The 27,693-nt window shown below is 34.1% G+C and overlaps 2 protein-coding genes across 4 annotated transcripts; both read right to left on the reverse strand.

Moving 5' to 3' along the window:
• Window positions 1-13,036: 13,036 nt before the first annotated feature.
• Window positions 13,037-16,874, reverse strand: LOC133294900 (malate dehydrogenase, mitochondrial-like). Of its 2 annotated transcripts, none has more exons than XM_061493664.1 (7): window positions 16,517-16,874; window positions 16,243-16,416; window positions 14,729-14,897; window positions 14,348-14,406; window positions 14,141-14,262; window positions 13,715-13,832; window positions 13,037-13,367 (listed from the first exon to the last, which is right to left on the reverse strand). In XM_061493664.1, exons 1-7 carry the CDS (start codon window positions 16,772-16,774, stop codon window positions 13,230-13,232), a joined length of 1,038 nt encoding a protein of 345 aa, XP_061349648.1. In that variant the 5' UTR covers window positions 16,775-16,874; the 3' UTR covers window positions 13,037-13,229. The 2 variants fall into 2 exon arrangements, with proteins under 2 accessions (XP_061349648.1, XP_061349646.1); XM_061493662.1 differs by having other exon boundaries at window positions 14,348-14,409.
• Window positions 16,875-19,991: 3,117 nt separating this feature from the next.
• LOC133294906 (tRNA dimethylallyltransferase 9) lies at window positions 19,992-25,974 on the reverse strand. Of its 2 annotated transcripts, none has more exons than XM_061493671.1 (11): window positions 25,734-25,974; window positions 25,349-25,402; window positions 25,150-25,192; window positions 24,904-25,012; window positions 23,668-23,866; window positions 23,029-23,254; window positions 22,750-22,844; window positions 22,124-22,218; window positions 20,999-21,074; window positions 20,389-20,525; window positions 19,992-20,284 (listed from the first exon to the last, which is right to left on the reverse strand). In XM_061493671.1, exons 1-11 carry the CDS (start codon window positions 25,971-25,973, stop codon window positions 20,221-20,223), a joined length of 1,338 nt encoding a protein of 445 aa, XP_061349655.1. In that variant the 5' UTR covers window position 25,974; the 3' UTR covers window positions 19,992-20,220. The 2 variants fall into 2 exon arrangements, with proteins under 2 accessions (XP_061349655.1, XP_061349654.1); XM_061493670.1 differs by having other exon boundaries at window positions 22,124-22,225; window positions 22,733-22,844.
• Window positions 25,975-27,693: the final 1,719 nt, after the last annotated feature.

Here is a 27,693-nt window from a genome sequence, read left to right on the forward strand (position 1 = left end):
TTCTGACGGAGTTATAAGAAGATGAATTCTGGAACAAGAGATGCAAGATGTCTTATGGCATTGTCACGGTTCTGATTATGGAGGCCACTTCGCAGGAGAAAGAACAAATGCAAAAGTGTTAATGAGTGGATTCTATTGGCCTACTCTATATAAAGATGCAAGCAAATTTGTAGAGTCCTGCGATCGCTGCCAAAGAACGGGGAATATATCCCGGAGACATGAAATGCTGCTGAACAATATTATAGAAGTTGAAATCTTTGACGTTTGGGTAACTGACTTCATGGGGCCTTTCTCCACTTCATACGGGAATAAATATATCTTAGTGGCAGTGGATTATGTCTCTAAGTGGGTGGAAGCAACTGCTCTACCAACCAATGATGCTAGAGTTGTAATCACCTTCATCAAGAAGAACCTATTTGTGAGGTATGGAGTATCAAGAGCAATGATCAGTGATGGAGGCACACATTTCTCCAACAAACAGGTTGATTATGTTCTTGCAAAGTATGGAGTCAAACATCGTATAGCCACACCATATCATCCACAAACCAGTGGAAAAGTGGAGATATCAAACCGAAAGTTGAAGAATATCCTTGAGAAAACAGTGGGAAGTTCTCAGAAGGACTGGGCTTGCAAGCTTGATGATGCACTGTGGGCATACATGATAGCTTTCAAGACACCGATAGGTATGTCCCCATTTCAAATGCTGTTTAGGAAAGCTTGTCACTTACCAGTAGAGATGGAACACAAGGCTTTGTGGGCTGTCAAGTTCTTAAATTTTGACACAAAAGCAGGCAGCGAAAAGAGACTCTTACAGCTAGATGAATTGGATGAATTCAGACTATCCGTGTATGAGAGCGCGAGTCTCTATAAGGAGAAAACTAAGAAGTGGCATGACAGAAAGATTTCGGCTAGAGATTTCAAGGTAGGACAACAAGTTCTGTTATATAATTCCCGGTTGAGACTTTTCCTAGGAAAGCTCAAATCAAGATGGTCAGGACCATTTCTAGTTAAGGAGATCCGTCCGTATGGCACAGTAGAAATCAGCCCACTTGATTCTGACAGAAGTTTCAAGGTTAACGGGCAAAGATTGAAACTGTATCTTGGAGGAGAAATTGACAGGGGAACAACCACTATTGCCTTTATAGAGACTTAAATGAGGTACGTCAGACTCGTGACGTAAAACAAACACTTGTGGTAAGCAACCCGACAATTTTTAGTTTTCATTATGTTAAGTTTTCAGTATTTAGTTTAATTTAGTTATTTTAAGTTACATAAAATATAAAAATATAGAAACACTGAAGCTGATGATCAGTTGTTTTGAGGGGAATTTGACAGATATATTTGAAGACAAAATACACAGGTACGCAAATTTAATTGATTACTATTTTGGGTACGAAGTTTGGTATGATAAAACTTTAGAGCATAGGGAGTATCTTGTGAGATGAGTGCAGGGAATAGAAAAATATAGAAAAACATTTCTTAGTATAGAGGGCTTAAGCTTCCATGTGAGAGCTTAAGCCGCCTGAATTTATAAAAATCACATTCCTCACTGCCTCAGTGCGCTTGTGCTTAAGCGCGCTCTACAGTTAAAAAATTGCATTCGAAATGCACGATTAAGCGCCCAAAATGGGGCTTAAGTGCGCTGAAAAAAAAATGGGTAATTCCTCACTGCAACAGGGAACTTAAGCGTGCCTGTCAGCGCTTAAGCGCGCTGAAAAATAAAAATTAGGATTCGATGGTCGCGCTTAAGCTCCCAAAGGGAGGCTTAAGCGCCCTAATAAAAAATTTAGCTTATTCCTCACTGCCTAAGCACGCTCATTCGTGCTTAAGCGCGCTTCAAAAGTAAAAATTTTCCATACGCAGTGCGCGCTTAAGCTCCCAATATTGGGCTTAAGTGCTGAAGGTAAAATAAATACGCAATTCTTCACTGCCTTTTCGCGCTAAAGCACGCTAGATAGAGCTTAAGCGCTCCCAACATGATAAAAAATTCCATTCGAAGGCCGCACTTAAGCACGAATTATGGCGCTTAAGGGCACCCCTATCAGAAATGTTTATTTTAAAACCCCAAATTTTCCCTCTCTTCCCTTACACTCAAAATTTCCCAAGAACCAGAAGTTCTTTTCCTCTGAACCGTGTACCCACAATACACCTCTCCGGTGAACAACGGCTCCACCGAAATCAACCACATCTTCTTCCCTCTCGCGGTAAACAAGGACATGGCACCCAAGGACAAGAATACAGGGAAGAGACCTAGAAAAAAAAAACTGCAGGAGCTTCATCTAGCTCCCAAACTTTTGACACTCATAGGTTCAGATCTTCTGAACATGAGGAGAGATTCATCAAAATAATTGCAGCTAAACTGATAGTAAGGGAGAGAAAACTTGAACTGCAGGAAGGGGAACATCCAAACTTCTACAACAACGTAGTCTGGAGAGGATGGAAAGCATACGGATTACTACAGACAGATAGTTCTGAGGCAATTTGCAAGGAGTTTTATGCAAATGCCTACACACTGGAGCAAGGAGCAAGGAGGGAGTACAAGAGTTATGTCATAGGAAAGGAGATTGATTATGATTCTGACACTATACAGGAGCTCCTCAGGACAACACACCATACACTTCCAGTTAGGTGTGATTACAGACAAATGCTTTGGGACATTGAGCACGAACCTACGAGACGAGATCCAGAGTATGCGACTTGGGACCCGATGGAGGAGGCATCCCCTATCCTAGAGACGATTGCACTTCCAGGGGAGACTTGGAAGCCCACTGCTGACCACATCCATCCTAAGCTACTGCAGCTTAGCCAACTGAATACAGTGGCTAAAATATGGTTTTACTTCATCATCAGTAACATCATGCCCACTTCCCACACATATGAAATGACAGGTGAAGAGGGCAGCACTCATTCACACCATCATGGATGGAGGTTCAACGGACCTTCCTGAGATCTTAGCAGATAACATTTATGACTTTGCTCATGCCAAATCTCAGAAGGCCACTCTCGCACATAGCTCTTTTATTCAGTATATGTGTGTACAGACAGGGGTTTAGATACCGATAGAGGCTAAGCCTGTACAGGTCTGCCCCAAGATAGATGTTACGTTCATCATCTATCATTTAGGTGGCCCACCACCACCTCCTACAGCACCAGCAGAGCCTGTTCAGCAGGCGAGACAGTCAGAGATCCCTGCTCTGTGGGACGCAGTACAGACCTTACAGCGTCAGCAGGGATTCATCCAGAGGAGATCTCGTTACACACAGCACATACAGATAGCCTTCCAAGACTACATATGTGCGAGGATGGCGAATTTATGTCAGCAGAGAGATATCATTGCACCGTCATTCGAGCATCCAGCGTATTCCGGATAAGATGAGGAGGATACATTCGTGGCCTCTACATGGGCTGCTGCTAATGCAGATACTGTTGATGCTGATATGACTGCAGACACTACACGAGTTGCTGCTGATATTCTTGCTACTGATGCTACTGCTGATGATATACAGGACCCAGCTGATGACCCTCAGGATGCTGCTGAGGAGGACACAACACCTACTACTGATATGGAGGAGGATTGACCCTCATATCAGTTTATAGACTTCTATATTTTGTTTCGTTATTTTGATGTATATTTTTGTTGATGTTCGTTCATGTTGATATGGGATGTATATTGAGACTGATCCTGACATGGTATTTTTTGGATATATGACATGTTGACGTAGTTCATTTCTGACATGTGTGCAGAATACAGTATTATATTTTTCTGATTTCTCGCTAAGGATTCTTTTAAATTTAAATTAATTGCTGAGGACAACAATATTTAAATCTGAGAATAGGTACCACGTGATACATCAGACCACAAATTTCACATGGTCAAAAGGAAGGAATTCATGATTACACAGAAATTATCCAATATGCAAATGCAATGATTCAGGGAAGATTTCTCAATATTATTTCATATTATTTTAGTTTATTTTATTTTGATTTCGTATTAGTTTAAATTAGATTTTTAATTATATTAGTTTACTTTAAATTTTAAAAAATTTCAATTTAGTTTTAATTCTCCACCCATCCCCAGTCACTAAATTTTTAGTGAAAATCAAAAGATGGTGAATTTTTTTTTATATTTCCATTGTGCTTGATATGTATGCATAAATGAATAATTACAGGAGATTGTTTATTTCTAAGATTAGGAGTATGATGATGTAAATTTATTTTCATACATAAATGAGCGTCAGTCAAGCATGCTTAATAATTCACTGGAATAAGAGAAGAATAACTAGAGTGATCAGATAAAGAGTGGAAAATAAGTCTCACACCCTTAGCCGTAAGCTTTTGAGCCTAAACAGAGAATTTATTTTGTGTGTGAACTTTACTGTTTGAATCACTCTATAACTTGTTTTGTTTCTCCTTGAGATGGTCTGTTGTATACAATTGTTGAGATGATAGAGGCAGTTCTTTCTAAAAGCCAGAAAGCCAAATAGCCACCCTGGATGTTCATCCTTAGATTAAACCCTTTGAGCCTAGGCCTGTTTATTCGTTGACAGCAAATTGAGAATAACCATTCCATATACATCATCACCGTAACTAATGGACTTTCAAATTTAAATGAGGAACTGAGCATAATTGAAACACAAATAGAGAAATCAAACTCTAGTGTATAAAAGAAAAGGTGAAAAGAGAAAAAAGCCAAAAGGGTAGAAAAGAAAAAGGTTGAAATGTGTATCTGTACAGAAAAGAAAAAGAAAAAGAAAGGAAAAGGAAAGGAAAAGAAAAGACTCATGTTATATGAGTAAGTGGAAGAAGAAAAGAGGAGAAAGCAAATAAGAAAATATGTTTGCTATATGTTGAATAATTATACTGATTCCTCTTTGAAATTGAATTCTGATCAGTAAGCCACTTATCCAGATGATTCTTTCCCTTTTACCTAAGCCACGTTACAACCTTGATAAAGACCTCTTGATTAACTTTATATACTTATTAGACTGTGGAAAGTGAGAATATAAACAAGCCTATGGTAGTGTTAATTCAGTGAAGTAAGAGTGAGACATATACCCTCAAACACTTGAGTGTGAGTGAATAAACAAAAATCCCAGTGAAAGGGTGTGTGGATTTGAATGATATTACTCTTTATTTTGAGAACTCATGTTATGATTCTATGACTAGTGAGTTGTGAATGTTTGATTGAACTTGATGTGTCATTGTCTTTAAACCCGAATACCCTGATATCTTACGATTAATCAGGTTCAAATCTGATAATTTTTTGATAAACTTTTAGTTTATCTTGTTTTATAGACTAACATTACAAGTAAAATCAAGTTAAATAGGTGAAAACTAAGGTTTATTGACTTAAAAGCATGAACTTTTTGAATTATGGATTAAATAATATATGGGTTTTATTAATCTCCTTTTACATAAGATAGGTATCTTATATTGTAGAGAGAAACTAGGTGGGTCCTACCATTACAAGAAAAAAGAAAAAGAAAAAAAAAGTGAGGTGCAGAAATCAAAGTGAGAGAAAATGAGATAAGCTACCTCATATAAAAGAAGACCCACCTAGTTTGGATAGATATTTCCCATAATATATATTTGCTATTTTGAAGGAATTTGATGATAAATGGAAGGAAATATCAAGCTTGGATAGATAGAGATCAAAACCAAAAGAAGTGAAGATCCCACGTGAAGAAAATCAAGTTCTTGAAGAGGAGGCTTAAGCCTCCAATCTGGGGCTTAAGCCCCCAAATACTTCAGAAATTCCAATTATGAGCAAATACCCACTGCCTGAGGGTGCTTAAGCTTCCAACTCAGGGCTTAAGCGCGACCAAGAGTAGAAGTTATGATTCGAAGGGCGCGCTTAAGTGCCCATCAGCGTGCTTAAGCGCGCTACGTGGAAAATTCATGCAAATCTTAGGAGGCTTAAGCGCCCCACAGTGCGCTTAAGCGCCCCAGAAACCCAACTTAGGCCCATTTAATGTATCCACCTAGGGCACGAATTTCTTATGAATAAAAACACATTTTGGGGCAGAATTAGTAACTTTTTTACATTCTTGGATCAATCTTGGCACTTGGAGGCAGAAGGAAAGCGGAGGAAACATTAGTTCATGATTGAGTATGCACTGGAAATATTGAAGATTCACCAATCAACTATGGAGTTTGGGGAAGCTTTTATATTTTCTTTCTTTCTTGATTTTGCTATGTCCGGCTATATTTCATAGTAGTTAGGGTTAGATGGAATTCAATTTCTTTATTATGCTTTGAATAATTCTTTACATTAATTTTCCTTTTTATCATGAATGAAATTGTCTTTTATTAATGCCTTCTAATGAGCTTGAATTTTGTAGATTGATCCTAGGTAATTGTATGACAATAGGAATGTTGGTGCATGATCCTTACCTGACAATTTCATCGTAATCTTTATAATTCTGGGGATAGACATAGGGTTTTGCGCAGTCTTAAGATTCTTGAACGCAATGCTTACTTTCTTGGAGAATAACCGGGGAACTAGGGTTCTTGCAAGATTGTAAAGACTTGGTGTGTCAAGGGATTGAATCCTAATTACATTATAAAGAATTGATTGGATTGATATTAAGGACGATTAATTTAAAGAATGAACTCAAACGTAAAAGAGAGATTGAAGGAAATCGAAACCCTAGCTATGTTATTTTCTATTAAGTAAATTCAAATCTTTAATTTCTTATTTTTATTCTTACTATTAATTAGTTTAAATATTTAAATTTCAATTCAAATCCTGTTACAAATCAAATTTCGATTGTCTAACTTAAGTCGAAATAGTGAACTAGTGATTGAACTTTAATCCTCGTAGGAACGATCTCTTACTTAAAACATTATATTACTTGTACGACCGATGCACTTGTTGTTAGCGCAACAGTGAGCCGGTACCAATCCAACGTTGGAGAAGTACACTAGATAATTGTTACATAGTCAAGTATCTTCGGAGAATGAGAGATCATATGCTAGTATATTCTAGTTGGAGTCTTGAAACTATAAGTTATGTAAAATCAACTTTCCGAGAAGATATTGACTCAAGAAAATTGACCTTGAACTATGAAATTTATACTAAACCAAGATATCATCAGAGGTAAAACTTTTATAACATTTTCACTAAGATTTTACCTGAACTTGTGTTCAAGAGGCATGTTACTTCTTTTGGTCTTAGAAGATTCACAAACTTGCATTATGCTGAGTGAGAGATATTATTTTAATTGTGCTATTGAAACAAGACAATGTAATAAATATAATCATTTTTTGAATTTTATAAATGAGGTATTCATTGTTCATATGCACATTGTTTCACAAAACATTAAGGTCTAGATAAATTGTAGAGTATATGGTCATTTGGATAATATCATGAATGAAATTATCATAAGTTCTTACAATTGACGAATAGGTTCACAACTGTTAAATAAAATTAGGCGCTTTATTTAGGATGCAATATTTTATAAGATGATTTGTTCGGATCATTGTAAAATATCAGTGTGAGTTTACAAGAGTGAGATTATTGCTCTCAATCTTAAGTATATTATGAACAGGTAATTAATTAGTTTTTATTCAATAGCCAATAACTCAGTATTTCAAGAGTGAGATTATTTGGTTAATTATCGGTATTTGTGAGATAAACAATATGAAATATCCTCTTGATATGTTTTGATATTTGGATATTAAAAACATTTACTAATGCATATAATTCTTTAGAGAAACTATTAAAGTTAAGAAAATAAAAAATTGATTGGTTGACAGAAAACTTATCAATTGGTTATGGATATTTTACGAAGGAGGAATATATATATTCATATCATTAGTATTATTAATCTTGGAGTTCCACTATAAGCTTTTAGTGGAGTAGTGTCGAATTGGATAATTATTTTTTATTTTTAAAAGCCTTGATTAATAATAGATTGTAGATCCTTAGGTTAGCTTGAGATAAAGGGTGATGTAATTTTAGTTTACGATGACTAGTGAATTACTTGGTCTTGGATTTTGGGCTCAAGTTTGTACTCAAGAGAAAGTGGGAGATTGTTGGGGGTTTCACTTTTACCAAAAGCTCATTTAGGTTTGAGTGTATGAGAAGAGCCTGAGAAACTTAGGGTTAGGATTTTCTTGGTACCCATATAAATAATCTTACTTTAGTCATGACTTGTCAAAGACAATTACAATCATATCAGAAAATTGAAAGCTTAGAGTACCCACACACTCTTCCCTTTCCCCTTTCATGAGAATAGTCTAGAAAATACTATCATCTCTTAGACATCTTCAACAAGGAGATTTCACTGTGTTACGAGGAGATTCCACTGTGGTTGTTTCCTACAAGGAGTCGCATTTGCAAGGAATCACAACACCGGGCAAAAGGGATCTCAATGTCCGTGCTAGAAGAGGTATATTCCTGACAAAAAAAAACTATGATGATTTATTGTATTCCAAGCTGCAATGATCTCTTACGTTTTCTTTTGCTCCTACATCTTTTGATGAGGTTCGGCTTGGTTCTTAAAGGAGTTTAGTTCTTTCGATTTTTTTGCAAACTCATAATAAAACACATCTCTGTGATCTTAATTCTTGTCAACATCACTCAATCAATGACCTAAATATATTTCTTATTGCTCATGTAGAAGAGACTAATTCCATCTAAATCAATTAGGGTGTGTTTGGTACAAGAGAAATTTTTTAGTGTCCAGGAATCATGATTTTCAGTAATATAATGAGGAATTGAGTTTACTGGGAATGGTATAAAAAAATTGTTTGGTAGACGTAAATATTACTGGAAATATTGAATAATTTTACTGAGTATGTGTTTGGTTAATAGTAAAATATTACTGGTAATATATGATGAACTTACGAAATTAACCTTTAACTTTTCAAAACACCAAACCTAAGTTTTGATGTGAGCTGGTGTATTTTTGTCTCCCAATATGCTTTTCAACTTTACCTGGTGTTGGATTCCTCAGTTACCACATATATTTTGGTAATTTGAAATTTTAGTTTTCTTTGTAAATTTGATTACCGGTAAACGAAGGTACCCGAAAAAGGCATGTTGTTAACTTATACCAAACATGGCAATTCACGTTTACCAATATAGCTTTACCAGTCATCTTCAAAAATACCTTATACCAAACACACCCTTACGTACATCGCTCTGCAATATTTGCAATATGACCAATAACTATCTTTTTCATCACTCAATTATATGTTAGATTTTACAATACTTTAGTTAAATACATATGCATCGCCACTAATATTTATTGTTAGGTAATTCTTGTCAATATCACTCAATCAATGACCTAAATATATTGCTTATTGCTCATGTAGGAGAGACTAATTCCATCTAAATCAATTACGTGCATCGCTCTGCAATATTTGCAATATGACCAATAACTATCTTTTTCATCACTCAATTATATGTTAGATTTTACAATACTTTAGTTAAATACATATGCATAGCCATTAATATTTATTGTTAGGTAATGACAAATTTTAATCCAAAATTTTAAGGTATTAAATTTATTAATTCTTCCATTTATGTAATCTTTATTTAGCCATTTCTAACAAATATGAAACTTGTTTTTTTTTGGTAAGCAACAAATATGAAACTTAATTCTTCATAAGTTATACTTAAATTCCAATATTTATTTATGGAATACAAATATTCTCATCTCTCTCTTTTTCAGCAACCTTATCTCATTTTCGTAATCCTTTATAGAAAATACAGCTTTAGATCTGGTTTTTGGTTATTAAAAAAAATAAAAAAATCCCGAAACGGTGTTGTCGTAAAATAATTGGACACCACAAAAGAAACCCAAAAACAAAAAGAACATATAAGACAAGAAGTTGAGTGCGGTGATAAGGATCAGAAGAACTGAATCAAAGAACATGTCAAGTCTCACATAGAAGTGGAAAGATTCAAATAAAGGAATTTCAATAAATTATTCTATGAAATCCGTTGTCTTCGTTGAAAGCTTACGTGTGACATCTTAAGAGGTCAAATTTTAAGTTTTTTTAATCATTGGACCGCATCCCATTGTCCACTAATTAGAAAACACGAGGGATGAATGCCATGAACAAAAACAAAGGGAATATTTTTTTTTTTTATGGGCCATGCTTTTTATTAGAGATGTTCGTTGACCGAATCAATCGCGGTGACCGAACTGAAAAATCAATAATCGAATAAATCAAAAATTCAAAAACAAAAAAAAATCGCAAATTTTAATTGGATTGGATTGGATTTCAGTTTGGTTAATGAAAACCGATCCAATATATTAATTCTCCTCTACCTGTTTAGGCATTTCCCCAATCATTGTCCAAAAAATTCTAAACTCAAGACTCGTTAACCCATCAACTAAACTCAAGAAAATCCTAGTCTCATCCCATCTGCAAAATTATCTGTGTAGAGTTTCATACCTCATTGTCCCAACAAAATTATATTATCGTTTAATGATACTTCTGTATTTCAAAAAAAAAAATTACAAAATCAATATATACAAAAGATATGTTATTTACACAATAATCATGAAACAAATTTTAGACTTTTTTCAAAAACCGAAAACCAATCAAATTCAAACCGAAAAAAATTGAATCGGATTTAAAAAAAAAAAATCCAAACCAAATGAATAATTACATCATCAAACTGAAGAGATTGGATCGAATGATTTTTCTTCCAAAACTGATCCAAGATGAATTATGTCTTAAACAAATCCTATGAAATATGCCGAACGACATTTGTATTCCAATAAGGGAAAGACGACATTTAAGCCAAATAAACATCTTGTAGGTGAGAGCCATTTCTGTCGCGGCCATGTGATCTTCCTTATTGGATAAAAGTGTGGCCATGTGATTGTTCGTGGAGCATAAACGCTTTCATGACCTACACAATGATGCAAAGGATTTGGGGTGGACTAGAGGGAATTTTGCCTTTACTAATGCTTTGTTGACTCAATCTAATTAATCTAGTCCATAATTTAAGGTTTAGTGTGAAAAAGGACAATCTAATATGAATGGGCTTGGTCGGCTTAGACTTTCATTTATGTTTAATGAGAGGAAGAACCAATTAAATTATCTTAATCCAATATGGCCAAAACATTGTACATTTGTTTTAGCCAAAACAAATAAAAAAAAGAAAAATGTACATTCGTGACTTATAGAAACAAAATGATCTTGATAGAGATGCACAATGAACCCAAAAGAGATATAAGATATTTTATGTTGCTTTGATATTATATTAACATGCTTACACGACCTTCCAATAGAATTCTTCAAATTAAACTCATGAATGTGTATAAATAGGTTGCCCTTGTTATCTTCTGAGTTACTACACTCACAGTGATATATAGATATATATACTTAGCATTTGAGCTACTTGTTTTCTTGCCATTTGAGTTCTTGTAAGACCATGGCTACTTCAATGATGTCAAGAGTGTTTTTTTTCTTCCTAATTATTCTTCCATTACTTGTTGTGAGTTCAGAGGCAAGAATTTTCCCTAAGTTCTCAACCATGATGAATAAAAAGATTAACAGTGAAGTACTTTTACGTGACTTGGTCAGCAATGTACCAAATAGAGAGTATCTCCGTGAGAGGTCAATGCTGGGTGGAACACTGGAGAGAATACAACCTGCAGGGCCAGATCCTCAACATCACTAGTGTTACTATGCTAGAGGGAAATTTGACTGAAGTGACTAATCTTTATATTGCTCTTTATCTTAGAGTGAGATGATTATTGATTAGTTACTTTGGTTTTTTTTTTTCTTAAATGAAATAATCTCGATAAGATTATTTCTCTTTATCTCAGAAAGAATAAAGCTTCTAGTATTTTTAACAAATGTCCATTTTAGTCTTCAAAATATGTGTCGTTAGTTGATATTATATTTATAAATAAGGAGGGATTTTTTTGACTCCGGTGTAAAAGTAAAAAAAGTCTTACTCTCTATCTATCTCAGTCGTTGATTTCCGTTTCAAATTAACGGAAATCATCGGTTAAAATGGAAAGCAAGACTTTGTAGTCTTATACTAGAAGAGTCAAAAGACCCCTCTTTATAAATACATCAAAATAATTCATCAATGCAAAATCAAATGCGGATTGCGACAAGTCACGGCCAACTCCGAAAAATGCTATAGCGGGTTGTGGTTGCGAAAATAGCAGGATATCTGACAAAAAATAATGACAACAAAAATATTTTTTAAAGGTTGAGATAGAAGAAGTGACAGAGAAAGACGCAGATAGACTAAAAAATCCTTAAAAATTTTCTGTTAAACCTTTAAATTTAGGACAAAATTAATATTTTGCCTTATGACAACAATATGGCTACGATTTGGCCGCAAATGCAATCGCAATGGTCGCTATTGCATTCCGCCCCACAACTCCCATACCGCACGGCTCTCAGCGCAATTGCGGCGCAATTAACTACTATACATCAATGTCAGCTATTGTCTTTATCTTTTTTCTTTTTCTTTTGGAGAATTCAACTATTGTCTTCAAATCAGTCATTGAAACAACATTAAATTTGTCCATAAAAAGACCAAACTAATGTCATTTAATTATATGATCAAATAACCAATTATGAATGTATTCAAAACGTTCACTCTTAGGCGTATCTATATTATGGAATGGGGGCACCAAAACAAAAAAATTCTAATTCTTTAGGTAATACCGTTATAAAGGTTAAATCTAACCTTTTTCAAAATTCTACTGTGTTATCCTAAACCTAAAATTTTATAGTTCTGCACTCCATTCAATGATTTTCACTTTACAGGACGTGAGTACAAAGATCTTCGATTAATTTAAACTGCGTGCCTTGAAACCAACTTGCAGAGTGTCTTGTGATTGTTTGTTAGTAGTTAGTAGTTATGTGAGAATTAGTTGTTTGTTTACCATTTTATGGAAATAGATTATCTCCTATCATTTCACACAACGAGATTATGTGACGGGTTTTTAATCATTAATAGACAAATCAATGGTTATTAAAAAAAAAAAAAGGATTAGAACAAGTAAAGAATTTGAGAGAAGAAAAAAAGGGCTATAAACCCCGCAGTAACAAGGACCATAATGAATGGCCAATTTAAATTAATTTCTAGTATCAACACCTTCAGTAATAAACTGCTTTTACATTTCATTATTATATCATGATCTATACCTACTCTAAACAATGATTCTGAAATAGCAAAATAAGATTTATTTTTTGTGGATTATTAAACAACCCGCCAGACATTTATATGACAAGTTTAACTACTGATTGGCAAATTTGACTCCCTTTTCAATAGATGCTTTGAGTTCAGGCTTAAGGCTTTCAAGGCCTTGTTTCTCATAATCTGAAAGAGGACCCAAGCCCAGAACTTCCTCCACACCATTCTTCCCCAGCCTCACCTGCAAACATTTCAGCATGTTTATCAATAGCAAGAATAGACCAGACCAACAAAAGCACCATCTCCATAAACAAGGGGTAAAAAAAAGGCCGGTGCGCATGGCCTATCGAACGTGTACTACGTAAGCATGCGAGTCATACGTTTAAGACAAATTCCAATGCACAAGGCTCTCTAACTTTGTAATGGTAGGGGTAAGGGACGATTCACTCGATTCTACGTAGCTTTACCCTTGTATTTTTATAAAAAGACTGTCTCCAAGACTCACTGCAACCTTATTGCCGCTCCAGGGATGGGAGCCATATAATTAAATAAATTAATTAATTAAACAGTGTGTGGAAGTTCAATGACCTTGGAAGCAAAGAAAGGAAGTTCGGTAATATTGGACTGAACAAATGAGCACTCCACTACATCTGGGACACCATTAAGGCCCTTGAGGCAAGCATCAGCGAAAATGGCTCCAGCATAACTGTAAGAAACATAAGACAATCAGTTTTGGACCCTAAAATATGTCTTACCACCAGAATAAGTCCTTGAGGGTACAACAAGCATTGTTTGTCCATCAAATACTCTAATCATGCATGCCTATGATTCACAACAATTCTGTCCAAGACTCATCACCAATGCGTAATTGTCACATTAGCATTAATAATTTCAATCAATCATCTAATTTTATCTTAGTTTATTTGTATACTTGTTGAGATAAGCTATACTGTCTACATTTATATGCAATAAACAAATGAATTTCACATATTGAACAATTAAACCCAGACTTACGCCATTGATAAAGTTGCAGAACCCTTTCCAGCCTTAGCTTCAACAACTTCTGTTCCTCCTTCTTGAGTTCTCTTTGTAAGAGCACTAATTTCATCATCGCTCAAGTTGGCTTTAGGAGTTGCCTACAGAAACACAGAATAGTTAAAAAATTAGCAAGTACATATTAAGCTAGGAAATCAAACTAGATGTCAGTGGGGACAAAGGTACCTGAGAAAATAGTGGCAGAATAGTAATGCCTGCATGGCCACCTACAACAGGAACATTGACTTCTGCACACAAACATGCACAAACCCAAATCAAATATTGTGTACCACTATTAAATAAAGTATTGTCATCCAGCATTAAAAAACCTCAGCATAACCACCCTCCCCCCACCCCCTACCCTAAATAAATAAATAAAGATCACTCTTCTAATTTTCTTCTTGAAATCAGTCAGTCAGTGATTCTTCACAAAACAACTCACCACTCGAATCTGACCCTAACCCTCTTCCCATTTGTTCCATCTTTATGTCACAAAATAAGCAACAGTGTCAGTAACACACCAGGCAATACGTTACAGTAATTGTAAGTTTCCTACACTTCACATACCAGCAACTGGGACTTTGCCCTTCCCAGCATAGAAAGTCTTTGCCCTAACAACATCGAGGGTCGTAACACCAAACAGCCTCTTTTCATCATATGTCCCTGCCTTCTTGAAAACCTCAGCAGCAATGGGAACGGTGGAATTTACAGGGTTGCTTATCATGTTAATAAGGGCCTGATTCCATATAGAAAAACCTCAATATCAGAATGAGATTATAAAAGCCCATCAAACAAAACATAGAATAGAGCTGGTACACATTTCCACATTTTGATTTATCATGCTCCCACATTGATTACCGATTTCCAACTTAATAATCTCTATTCCTATACTTCTAAAAAGCAACTCAGTATCATATTACCATGTACACTTTTTAACCAAATGAATGGGGAAAAAGGGTTGAATGTGCCAACCATTCCATATTTCCATTGTTACTATTGGCCATCAAATCTAAAAACAAGTATTAATTCAATTCGAATCCCCATAATATTTTGATATGAATAACATAACCAACCACACAATCTCAGTGGTATATCACAGTTATTGCATTGCAACATCAACATCAACATCAACATCAACAACAACAACAACAACACCTTTATTCCAAATTAATTGGAGTCGGTGGTAGATGAACCCACATGAAAGATACAAAACGGTTGAAAAAAAGTAACAAAAAAAATAAAAAATAAATAAATAAAAATACACAAATAAAATAATAAAATAAAATAAAATGAAATAAAAATATATGTATATATAAATAAATAAAAGTAAAAAAGAAAAGGACAAGAAGAAGTGGGAGAAATGAAGGGGAAAAGGACTAAAAAAGGACCAACTAAGGAAAATTTTTAGCAGGTGACAAATGTAACACTAGTTTAGTAGTCAAACATTGTTTAACAATAAAGTAAATAATCAAATTAGTCCCTGAAAGATATAGTGTCAGTCATAGTAGTCTATGAATGATGGAAATTACACCTAAGGTCCCTGAATGTGCATTTCTTTAGTCAAATTAGTCCCTATATCAGGAAGCTCAAGAGGACTAATCTGACCGGTGGAATATACACTCAGATTAATTTGGCCGACTAAATGCGCATTTAAAGACCATGGTATAATTTTCATCATTCAAGGACTAATATGACCAACACTGTATCATTCATGGATTAATTTGATTATTTACTGTTGATCAATTAGGAAAGTATGTATCAAACTGCATTATACAAAAACCCCAAATTACAATTAACACGACTCAAAATCTTCAATAACACAGATGACACTGTTACATTATTAAAAAAAGAAAAGAATCATACCCATTGAAATGAACAAGCAAAGCCATTTGAAATTTAGAAAATAAAATAAGAAATACAAAATAAGCCCATCCCCATATAAACGATCATAATGTAATTCTAGTTTCCTCCACACACCAAGCTATTGTATATTCTACACAATCAAATTCAAGGCAAAACTGAACAGTATCATGCAACATTGATTCACAACCACAGAAAAAAAAAAAAAAAAAAAAACTAACATTGGGGCAGTACTTGGAGATAGCAATGCATAGCGATTTGACAATGCCGGCATTGATATTGAAAAGATCATCACGTGTCATTCCAGGCTTTCTAGGCACACCGGCGGGGATGATAACAACATCTGAACCCTCCAAAGCCTTTCCAAGCTCTTCTTCACCTTGGTATCCAACAACCTAAAATTCCAATGCAACCCCCCAGAAACGTTAAACGTCACAAAGTACATTAAAGCTTGCATTTTTGTAAAACCCTTGCAAAAGGGTAGATTCAGGGTACCTGAGATCGGGTGTTGATGTGGCTGACATCGGCGGCGACGCCGGGGGTGCCGCCTATATCGTAGAGAGAGAGGCTTGAAACGAGGGGATTGAGCTTCATCAGCAGAGAGAGGGGCTGGCCAATCCCGCCAGCGGCGCCGAGGACGGCGACCTTCCGGTCTGGGACTGACCCAGTGCCGTAGCCGCGGCGGCCGCCGAGGATAGAGGAGCCACGAGATAGGGCTGAGTGAAGGGACCTCAGCGTGGAGGGCTTCATCATTTTCTTTTCTCTTCGAACTTTCCGAGAAAACAAGAGAGAAAATTGAAGAGACGGAAGAAGGGGTTGATAGTTTCCGAGGTGAGTGGTGTTACAGAGTGAGCCAGCTTCTACGGGTCCATAGGAAATAACTTAAAAAAATAAATAAATAAATAGATGAAAAAATATAACATAATTTAAAAAAAATTGATATTAAAATATTAAGTATAATTTTGTGTCATTTTTAATAAAATTATGTCATTTGGGATGTTTGTCATTTTTTCTAATTTATAAAATTAAAAAAAAAATGAAGAAGAAAATGTAAAAACACGACAAGATAATATAATTTTATTAAATATAATATAATTTTATGTAATTTAAAATGATAAATATTTTTACATAAAATATTGAATTATTTTAAGTTAAGATTACAAGGATTGAAATGTTTGTAGGGTTTGAATGGTTCCTGTTGAACTACTAGTGATGATGTTATGGCGTTTGAATATGTTTTTTTTTACTCTTTTTGGTATTTTTTTTAAGGAAAATATAAGAATCATGTTGCAGGAATGGCACTGTTCATTCCTGCAACAAGGATACGGCGTCGTATCCTGACTTTGGTCTGACTTTTTTTTTTTAAGCGTGGGACCCACACTTGATTGGTGTGTGTAGGAAAGTGCTCTTGTCATGTCAAATGACAAAAAGGGAACCCTTTTTTTAATGTACAGAAAGAATGAAAATAGGTTATATTTATGGATTTTATGTTGATCATGTAACATAACACAACTTTACTTTCCTACACACATATTAAAGAGGTGGGGTCCACATGCTTTTCTTTATTTTTCATCATTTCACTTTCTCTCTTCTTTTTATTGTTTGTGTTGAAAATAACACTTAAATCATGTAACGTAACATTAATAAAACCCTATATTTATTTAGCGCAGTTTCACTACATTCACAGGCAGAGAACACTATGCTACGGATATTGATATTGATATTGATATCACATGACATGATATTCTAATACGTTAATTTTAAAAAATATTAGATTTTAACACGTTAGGACATACTTTGAAATTAAATAATACTTTTAATTTATATAATATGTATTATATTTAATATTTAATAATTTAACAAAAAAATAAAACTAAACTTATAATATTCATCAATTTGGCAAAGAAACATAAGATGTAAATATTTATTATTATATTTTTAAATTGAAAATCTCTTCCAATGAAATTTATTCTATATTTATTTTTAATTTTTATTATATTAATTTGGTAAAACGTTGATAAAATTTTTCATGATATGTAATAAAATTTCAAATATTATAAATGTCGGAATATGTCAAAGTTTCGGACACAACACTTCATATTTTTTGAAGTGTCGTAAATAAAACATCATAGAGGAATCAGAGGGTGAAGTGCCATTTTTTACTTTTTTTGCTTATTATTTTTTACATTTCCTGGATGGCGCACAGTTAATGCCTTGGCTTCAAAATTATAATTAGGAATTAATTTTACTTATGTGGAGGTTTCAGGATTAAATATATGGAATGCTATAGTTGTTAAAATGTTTGATTGATTTCCTTGGATGTTATTATCTTGTTATGCGTCACATATGAAAGTGTTAACGATTGTATAACGTACGAAAATGATTTGATTGAGATGCTATGAAGTTGGATAAAAAAAGTAGTGTCATTATAACCTTATTTTATATGCGTAAGTTTAAATTTTTAGCAAGGTAAAAATAATAAGGTTATAACCAATTTAGGTTTATTATTCTTACAACTCTTTAATTATAGTTAGATTACACTTAAATCAACGGATGAGTTTGAAGAGAGAAAAAACAACTGAGAGTCATTGATCTAAATATGATTTAACAATAATCAAAGAGATAATAAGTGTGATAAGCCTAGATGGTTGATAAATATAACAGCCCAAAATTAGTACATTGCTCTCAGTCTCACTCTCACTCTGAATTCCAGTGCTTGTTTTTTCTGTGCTCTGTATGTGGATGCTGCTTTGCTCTGGAGGGTGATCAACCGCACTAAAGTGGCTTAACCGCACTAAAGTGGCATTGAATGATGAGTGAGATTCATTCCGATGAAATGTGATTTTATACAAATAGAAATTGAACACATTTTTTAAGTGAAAGTACACCCACATGGCAAAAAGTATGACAAGACCCACAAGGGAATGTGCACCTCTAATTTCTTGAACTTTTGTTTTATTAAAAAAAAAATACATGCAATTCGTCAGTTGCTTTGGAAACGCAAAGTTGTTTTAATGAGTTGATAATGCTATTAAAATACTGGGGTGAAGCAGCACCTTAGGACTCGAAGGTTGCCTCGATACAGATCATTAATTGTTAAGTGCCATGGCTCGATCCTGTGTATTTTTAGCACTGAAGTGTTTTTTACAAGAATTGGGGTTGAAAGTTGAATTAACAACTATTCAAAGACTTGAATTAACCATGCTCTTCAGTTGAAGAATAAAAGAGAAATATAACATAACTATAGAAATTGCAAAATTCTATATTCTACTTTTTTTAGCTTATTTTTTCATTTTGAAGTTGGCTAAGGAAAGTGTTGTAGATCTCATTTCGAAAACCTTAGGCGACGTTTGGTAAAAGAAATTTTTTTTTTTATCCGAGAATCTTGATTTTCAAAAATATGATTTTTACATTCAGTTTATGTTAATATTCAAAAGAGGTAGGATCTTTTGACACCAGTGTCAAATTTAAAATTTGACACCTCATCTGAGAGCTGTTAGATCCAAAAAGATCAACGACTAAGATTTGTAAGCATGTGACACCATTGATCTTTTTGGATCTAACGGCTCTCAGATAAGGTGTCAAACTTGAAATTTAACACCAGTGTTAAAGGATCCTACCTCTATTCAAAATTTAAAAAAATTCAATTTTTCGAAAATCTGAAGAAAAACCTTGTACCAAACGTCCCCTTAGAGTAACAAAGGCCGCAACAACTAAAAACATTGAGGAAGTAAAAAAGGAAGTTAAAACCAAAAATATGTTGCATTACCTCTGCTTTTTCATCCGTTGCATAAGCCATATATGCTACCCCGAAAAGCGAGAAGCAAGAATTTTTAAATATAGCTGAATCCCAATAAACAAATATGAAGGGAAGGTAATGCAAGAAAGGAAAATTAAAAAATTCTACTTCCTAACATGAATTGAGTCCAATAATTCTTAGCAATTCATTGAACTTGATAAAAACAGCAAGATTCGGGGATTGCAAGTGAAAGGGAGGAAACAAATTAGCTAACAAGTTCAGGTGCTATTACAGTATTCTATCAATAAGATAAAATATATCATAGCTGACAAAAGGATGTAATCAAGCAAGTGCAACAAAAAACTTTCTCGAAAACCCGAAAACTTAGTTATGCATGCTCCTTTGTAATTACAAATTTGAGGCCAGTTCAAGGGAATGCAAAAAGAAAATCTTCATTGCTTCAACTTTGAGTCTTCCTTATCCAGTCCAGAATATCAGAACAATCTTCCCTGTTCACTAAATGTCTTCATAAGAAAAGAACAGTTAATCTCTTAGCCGCAAGGAATATAATCAACATTGCGTCTTCATAAATACATAGCTATATTCTGTACTAAAAAAGAAGTAGTACCTATTTTGGGTGCGATAAGACTTAAGTTTAGTAGTTTCTCGGCCATTAATATCTTTCAACATTCTTAGGTGTTCAGGCACAAGAAGACTTCCATTCCAATCATGGTATGCATTAAGAATGAAGTTGAGAACGGTTTCCTGCCATGAGTTGTTCATCTCAAAATCAGCATAAGATAAAAAATAAAAATAAAAAGGATGGAGAAACAGAATAGCAAACATTTTCCTCAAAAAACAAAAAAGAGAAAAAAGAAAACGCTATATACAGAAGGAAACCACTAATTAGGTTTAATAAAAGGAATTTAATAAACAGATTTTTAAAATCCCATAAAATAATAGATACTAGCAATGACATCCACAATACAAGTATGACCATATGAGTAAAAAAAAGTTATTTTTTTATTTAAGTAGTTTTAAAACATTCTTAGCAGTATAAAAGCCAGTAGAGTAGTTAGGATATAATTTTATACCTTTCTTATTTTTTTTATTTCTAAAATTGAGTAAGAGACCATGAGACTTGTTGGCTATATAGTAGTATAAATAAGAAATTCCAGGAGAATGGTTATGCATGCCCATGTAGTAACAGCCAGTAGCTACTGATTCAATTGTTATACCAGAGGTTTAGAAGCATCAAGCCAGTGGTATATACGTTCGTTGCGAAACCATGTCAATTGTCTTTTCGCAAAATTCCTGCAGAAAAGTATCAAGTAAGAGCATTGCTAAATAACCCAATCAGCTACACAACTGTTCGATACCAACAAAACATGACAAGCAACTAAGACCAAACAAATATAAAGTCCACCAGAAACAAAATACCAAACAACAGCAGCGATAACATCGTGATGCATAGGTAGGATAGCACTTCAGGTGCTATAGCTTTTTCCCTTAAAAAAAGGTTTAGCATACCAGCATGTATTTTCTAGGTAAAAATTATGCTAAAAATTTAACTTAACTATGTCAAGATAGAAGCCCAATAACTAGAAATATGTTCCCCAAACAGAATGGTGAAGCACAAGCTACCATACTTGACCTAAGATAGATTAAGGTTGAGCGAGGAAAGTTTTAAAATAATAACACATGAGGAATCCTAATTATCAGAATACTAAAGTTTTTAAAACAGGACAAGCAAGTAAACATCTAAACAACCAACCAACTTGCCCAAAAATTGTTATCAGAATACTGGGATAGTGTTATTTTAAAGTTCATGAATCATAACTGTCTTTTCATCAATTTAGCACCCTATCAGTCTACTATAAATGGAAACGTTACTCTTCATTGACAAGAGAAAACATGCCTCAGGCTCACATAATTACATCTCGCCTTTTCTGTTTTGGAGAATAACTTATTATAGTTGTACTTTCCCTCTTTTCTTTCTAAAAAGAATTTCTTATCCTATGAGGAAAAAATCAATTACAAGCTTGGAGGCAAGCAAGACTGCAAATACTGAAGGCAATCTAAAGTAATCATTGATGCCATCCAATAAAAGAATGATTACAACACCAATAATTAAGTGTTATAGAACGTTAACCAAAAAAGCCAATCAATGAGCTGGAGAATTTTATCCAAATTACATATGTTGCAAAACTTCCTAAAGAGGTGGGTATTGAACATTGAAGAGTGCTTACTCTTGCACTCTTTCACTTGTTGGTCCAATCGAAAGAACAGACAGGAGATTTCAAGTGAATAGCTAAAGAAAAATGCTCTGTTACTTTTGTCCTATGATAAATAAAATGTATTACCGTGATGCTCTCTGAAATTCAGACAAGAATTTGTAAAATTCCCCAACTGAACTCTGGCCCCCTTGTTGTCTGCATCTTAGTAAGTACTCCATGGCCTGAAATTAGTTACATAAATAAAATATAAGAAAAATCATTCCAACAACATATATGGCTAATAGAATTTAAAAAAAATAAAAATCACTCCCCATTAAACCCCGACTAGCGAGGGTAGGTGTCAGGACAATCCTTATACACAGTCTTACCCTTGCATATTTACAAAGAGGTTGTCTCCCGAATTCAAACTTATGACCTTTCAGTCATAAAAGAGCAATTGTACGAATACTCCAAGTTCGCCCTCTTTCATATAGCATATACAATTATTAAATTAGGCCATCAACAATATTATATTGCTAATATCAATACAAGAAATAAAAATAGACTCAAATTTCATCTAAAACTTGCAAGTTATACATGGAAGTTGGAACATTAAAAAATGGGACAAAGTTCAGCTTATCATATTTCATAAAGCCTAATGAACTTCTAACTATGGTGCACAATACGCAGATCTTTCAACCAAACCTATTTCATTATTTGAAATTTGTAGACAGTAACAGTGAAATGTAGATATAGAGAATATTAGGGAATACTTGTCTGTATCCAATTGCTCGTGTTGCAGAATTGGAGTTTGGATGAAGACCTGTATCAAGAAGCCATTGAGCCTCAGACAAAATCCCATCCCTTCCTGCAGTCAAAGAGAACCATGAGATTTGTTGCAATCAAATACTCACGTAATATTGACAAAGAGCATAGCAAGTATTTTATAACAGAAAAACAAATGGATGTGCACATGCGTACACACAGAGAAGAATTTCTACAAAATGCATGGGGTTCGTATACAAATTATGTGTTTCCAGTTCATAATATACCTAATAGCATATCTTCACACCGATAATCAATTGATCTATAGAGGTCAAGTCTTTGGCTAGAAAGGAAAAAACACATAAATTCATAGTCTAACTCTGACGAATTGGTTTCTTCCATTGCATTTATGCTCACATCAGATGACTCAGAACCATCAGCAACACTACAATCACCCTGTTTCCTGAAAGAATCATATGGTACCCGAAAAGCAGAAGGAGGTGATCCACTAGACTGCCATTCCAAAAGAACATAAATAAATGGTGAATTTATAAATATATTTCAGACAACTTAGTAATGCACAGAAATCATACATTTCACATATACATCCACAGTAAAATAGGTACATACAGTTAATTCACTAAGAAGTAATCAGTTGGTTACAATTAGGCACATTCAAAAGAGAAAATAGCATCCATTGCAAAAGTTCAAATTTTGGATATTCTCGTTTAGGTTGTATCGTAATTCTGATTGTATTCATATTTGCACCCATATGCAACAAATGAAAGAGAGAACAACAAGCAAAGAAAGGATATTAAAAGGTCAACATTAAGAGAGTTTTCTTCAATCTTTCGGCAAGCATTAGCAGCCAGGCTATAATTTAGAGTTGCATATCATATGTGTAACTTATAAAATTGCAAGCTTACCTTAATAATCTCTAGGCTACGCCGTAACCGGTACCAATCATTCAGCGGTAAAAGTTGGGCCTTTGGATCACCAGATTTTACCACCAATTGCACAGCTGTATCCCAGTCTTCATTTCTCTGTAGGTCAGCTAACTCTAGGTCTACTTCAGATGTGATCTCTGGAGAGGCTATAGGCACATCTGGCTTTCCATATATTAACCTTATATTTCAAAGTTCAAACAAAAGAACTCATTAGATATAATGTGTCACATACGCTGGTCTATAACTACTGAAAGAAAAGAAACTCATAAATGGTGTGAAATAAAACAGTGATAATTCACTAATACAGCGGATGCCCCAGCAGCATTTGACAAAAAGTTTATTTATATTCTACAAAAGCATACTAATATGACCTTTAGCTGCTTATCCTAGTGATAACTGAACATTAACAAAGATTTGTGAACTACCATAACATACTACAAGTATAGTCACATCCTTCAAGAACACAAGTTATGCAACACTCAGAACCAAATCTGCATTACTTTTTCCTGATATTTCCCAATTATATTAATGTCCAACCATGCTACTCCCACCCATTTTTGTTTTCTCTCTTTTGTTATGTATACAAATACTTGTAATATTGTGATATGACACCAACTACAATGGTGTATTATAGGAAGTATTATAGGAGATCAACACTTCTCAATGCTGACTCAGCAAAAAAGTTAGTAGAGAATACTCTAGAAGTAGGTATGGAGGAAAATTTGTTAGGGAGGTTTGGGAAAAGCGAAGCGCCTGAATGATAAAAAAGAGAGGAAAGGAGTGGACAAGGCAGGCTTTTGGTAGGATTGGAATTGGGACTTTGGGAGAGAACAATAGCCTCTCGAATGCTACTGAGTTATCAGTTCCTTTTAGCACATTTCCCTTGTTCTGTAATTTTCCTTTACCTTGTAATTGCCCTCATTATGTATTGTTGCTTGCTGGTTTCTTACTAGAATCAGTTTAGAGAAATGCAAATTCTGTGTTCATGTTTCCAATATTTCTCTCCTTGCTTCTGGTACCTAACATATTGCTAATGAAATGAATGACTTTGTCAGAAGGTCGTGGAAACAAGAAAAGTGGATTTCATTTCCTATTTTTGCTTTCTTATTAACTTGTTACAGATACATGATACAACCACTAAGCTACAATCAAGGAGTTCCATTTGAAAGAATAAGTAGTTAAAAAAGTCAGAACAGGTAATAGAAAAAGACATACCATCTTAAATACAACCCAGTGCCCCCAACGACTATGGGAACACGGCCATTGTCAAGAATACATCTTGTAGCTTGCCTTGCGTCCTCAAAAAACTGTCCAACGGAGTAGTCTGACAAATAATAATTAGTTTTGATAAGGGAAAACAATAGTTCTTCAAAGAACCAACAATAGAAAAATCAATATGGAATATAATCAAACATGAATTTATGCCTAAACAAATATAGCTCAGTCCAACAGAAAACACACCTTCAGATGGGTGCAGTATGTCAACCAGATGATGCGGTACCTCCTAACAAGAAAAAGCAAACAAAACAAAGGTGAAAAAATAGGAAAGCAAAAAACATATAATAGATAATCCAAGTCGCAATTTCAAGGAACAAAGTGCATATGTTTCTAAGAGAGGCTATAATGTAATGCAATAATACATTATCTCAAAATTACACACCTTTCTTTCATTTGGGGAAGGTTTTGCAGATCCAACATCAAGACCCCGATATACCTGCAAAATACAAGCCAATGAAGCCATCTTGAATCAATAAACATCAAAACTTGTTCCATTATATATATAATTCATGAAAAATCAATAGCATCATTCTCACAACTCTTAACTGATTTAACACTTACCAAAATATTATCCTGCTACGATTCAAAACAAGAATACCTTTCCTCAGGAGAAAATTAATAACAAACACAAAAAACAAAAAAATTCTAAAACCCTAGGAGTATCAGACTACCACCTCATGCACAAAGCAGCAACAACAACAACAACGAAGAACCACTGCAAATAAGAGTGACGAAAATGCATGTTCTGTTTGTTTTGATGTGCGTACCTGAACAGAGTCCGCACTAACGATTTCGCCGTTGAGGCGCTTCGCGAGTTCCAAGGCGAGGCGGCTCTTGCCGGAACCGGTGGGTCCAGAAATCACTACCACCTTCTCTTTCTTCTTCGTTTCGGAGGCAGTGACGAGAAACCGCCGCCGGCAACCGAGTGAGAGCGGAGCTTCTCGGAATAGTGGTCTCTCCGGGAAATGGAGGCACGTGCGAAAACTGCACACTCCACTGTTAATCATCCTCAACATTGAGGAGGAACTGCACAACCAGCATTCCAAGTCAAGCATAGATATTAGGGAAAGGTTACAGTTAGTACCTTTTTTTCTTACTACTTGTTACTACCAAATCTTAATCATTGATTTCCGTCAATCTAACGGTTATAATTTATTAGAATTAATAATTAATTAATAAATGTGACTTAATAAATTATAGTCGTTAGATTGACAGAAATCAACAGTTAAGATTAGGTAGTAACAAGTAGTAAGAAAAAAAGGTAGTAACTATAACCTCTCCCTATATATTATATTATATATACATAAGATATATCAGATAACACGGATATATATATATATATATATATATATATATATATATATATATATATATAAGTTTTATTAATCTCATGTTAAAAGAGATAAGCTATCTCATGTCATAGAGATAAACTTGTGGGCTCCACCACCTGAAAAATAAAAATATAAAGATGACACAGTTATCGAAGGATGTGTAGGAAAGAAATTTATCATAAGTAGCATAAGAGTAATTTTTTCCTATATATATATATATAGGGTTTGCATTTATCATTTAACATGACACAATAAAGTTTTTTACACAAACAACATTTTGTGGGTTTGCATTTATCATTTAACATGACACAATAAAGTTTTCTACACACACAACATTTTGTGGGTTTGCATTTATCATTTAACATGACACAACAAAGTTTTCTACACATACAACATTTTGTGGGGTCCACACTTTTCGAAGAAGAAAAAAAAACTACGGCACGCAAAACGAATCTCTATAACATTACACAATCACTTTTCCTACAACATAACTATTATAAAACTCTATATATATATATATATATATATATATTCTTTTGTTTTGTGAAAGACACAAAAAAATTGATATTACATTGACATATATTTATTAGGAAATATTACTCTCATGTTATATAGTTTTCTTATGCTATAGAGAGAATTCAAGTGGAGTTCACCAATAAATAAAAGAGCAAATACCCTTTTTGGTCCCTAACAAAAAACATGGTCCCTACTTTAGTCCCTTACAAAAATAAATTAGTCAGTTAGTCCCTAACAAATTCAAAGTGGACCCATTTAGTTGAAATCGTGGTCCCTCACAAATTCAAAAAAGACTCATATTAGTCCCTCAAAAGGACTAAAATGGGTCCACTTTGAATTTGTTAGGGACTAACTGACTAATTTATTTTTGTAAGGGACTAAAGTGGGGATCGTGTTTTTTGTTAGGGACCAAAAAGGGTGTTTACTCTAAATAAAAAGAGGGGGTGCGATGTTCAAAGTGAGAGAACATGATATAACTATTTCATGTAAAATGAAAGTAATATTTCTCTTTTTATTAAAACTATTATGTATGTAATGTTGTAAGCTATCTCTCTTATGCAACTGTATAGACCTCATGTTTTTTTGTTTTCTCTATTTTCTTCACGTGACTTTACATAGCCCCCATATATGTTTATGTGTACAAAAAATAATTTTAATTTTTACAACATGTAAAATATCAAACTCATTTATTATAGGATAAATGTTCTTATATTGTAAGAAATAATTATTTTTTTGTAATAAAGAAATAATTTTATCTCGTATACACACATAAAAGTGTGTGAGACCTATATTTTCTTTTTCTCTCTCATATCTTCACATGGCTCCACATACTCTTAATGTGTGTGTAGGACAACGAAGCACGGACATGGCATTTTTTAAG

Source organism: Gastrolobium bilobum, unplaced genomic scaffold, assembly GCF_033153095.1.
Source record: "Gastrolobium bilobum isolate Gb01-03AN ecotype WA unplaced genomic scaffold, APGP_CSIRO_Gbil_v1 utg8462, whole genome shotgun sequence".
Taxonomy (NCBI): Eukaryota; Viridiplantae; Streptophyta; class Magnoliopsida; order Fabales; family Fabaceae; genus Gastrolobium; species Gastrolobium bilobum.

What these genes read in the sequence shown, in the direction of transcription:
- LOC133294900 (XM_061493662.1), bottom strand. Translation starts at nt 16,774, where the DNA reads ATGATGAAGCCCTCCACGCTGAGGTCCCTTCACTCAGCCCTATCTCGT. An exon ending in TCTGCAACTTTATCAATGGC is followed by an intron (nt 13,833 to 14,140) that starts GTAAGTCTGGGT and finishes TGTTTCTTACAG; the next exon opens with TTATGCTGGAGCCATTTTCG. An exon ending in TTCCTTTCTTTGCTTCCAAG is followed by an intron (nt 13,368 to 13,714) that starts GTCATTGAACTT and finishes AAATGTTTGCAG; the next exon opens with GTGAGGCTGGGGAAGAATGG.
- LOC133294906 (XM_061493670.1), bottom strand. Translation starts at nt 25,973, where the DNA reads ATGATTAACAGTGGAGTGTGCAGTTTTCGCACGTGCCTCCATTTCCCG. An exon ending in GAATTTCAGAGAGCATCACG is followed by an intron (nt 21,075 to 22,123) that starts GTAATACATTTT and finishes ACTTTTCTGCAG; the next exon opens with GAATTTTGCGAAAAGACAAT. An exon ending in TCTTATCGCACCCAAAATAG is followed by an intron (nt 20,285 to 20,388) that starts GTACTACTTCTT and finishes TTTCTTATGAAG; the next exon opens with ACATTTAGTGAACAGGGAAG.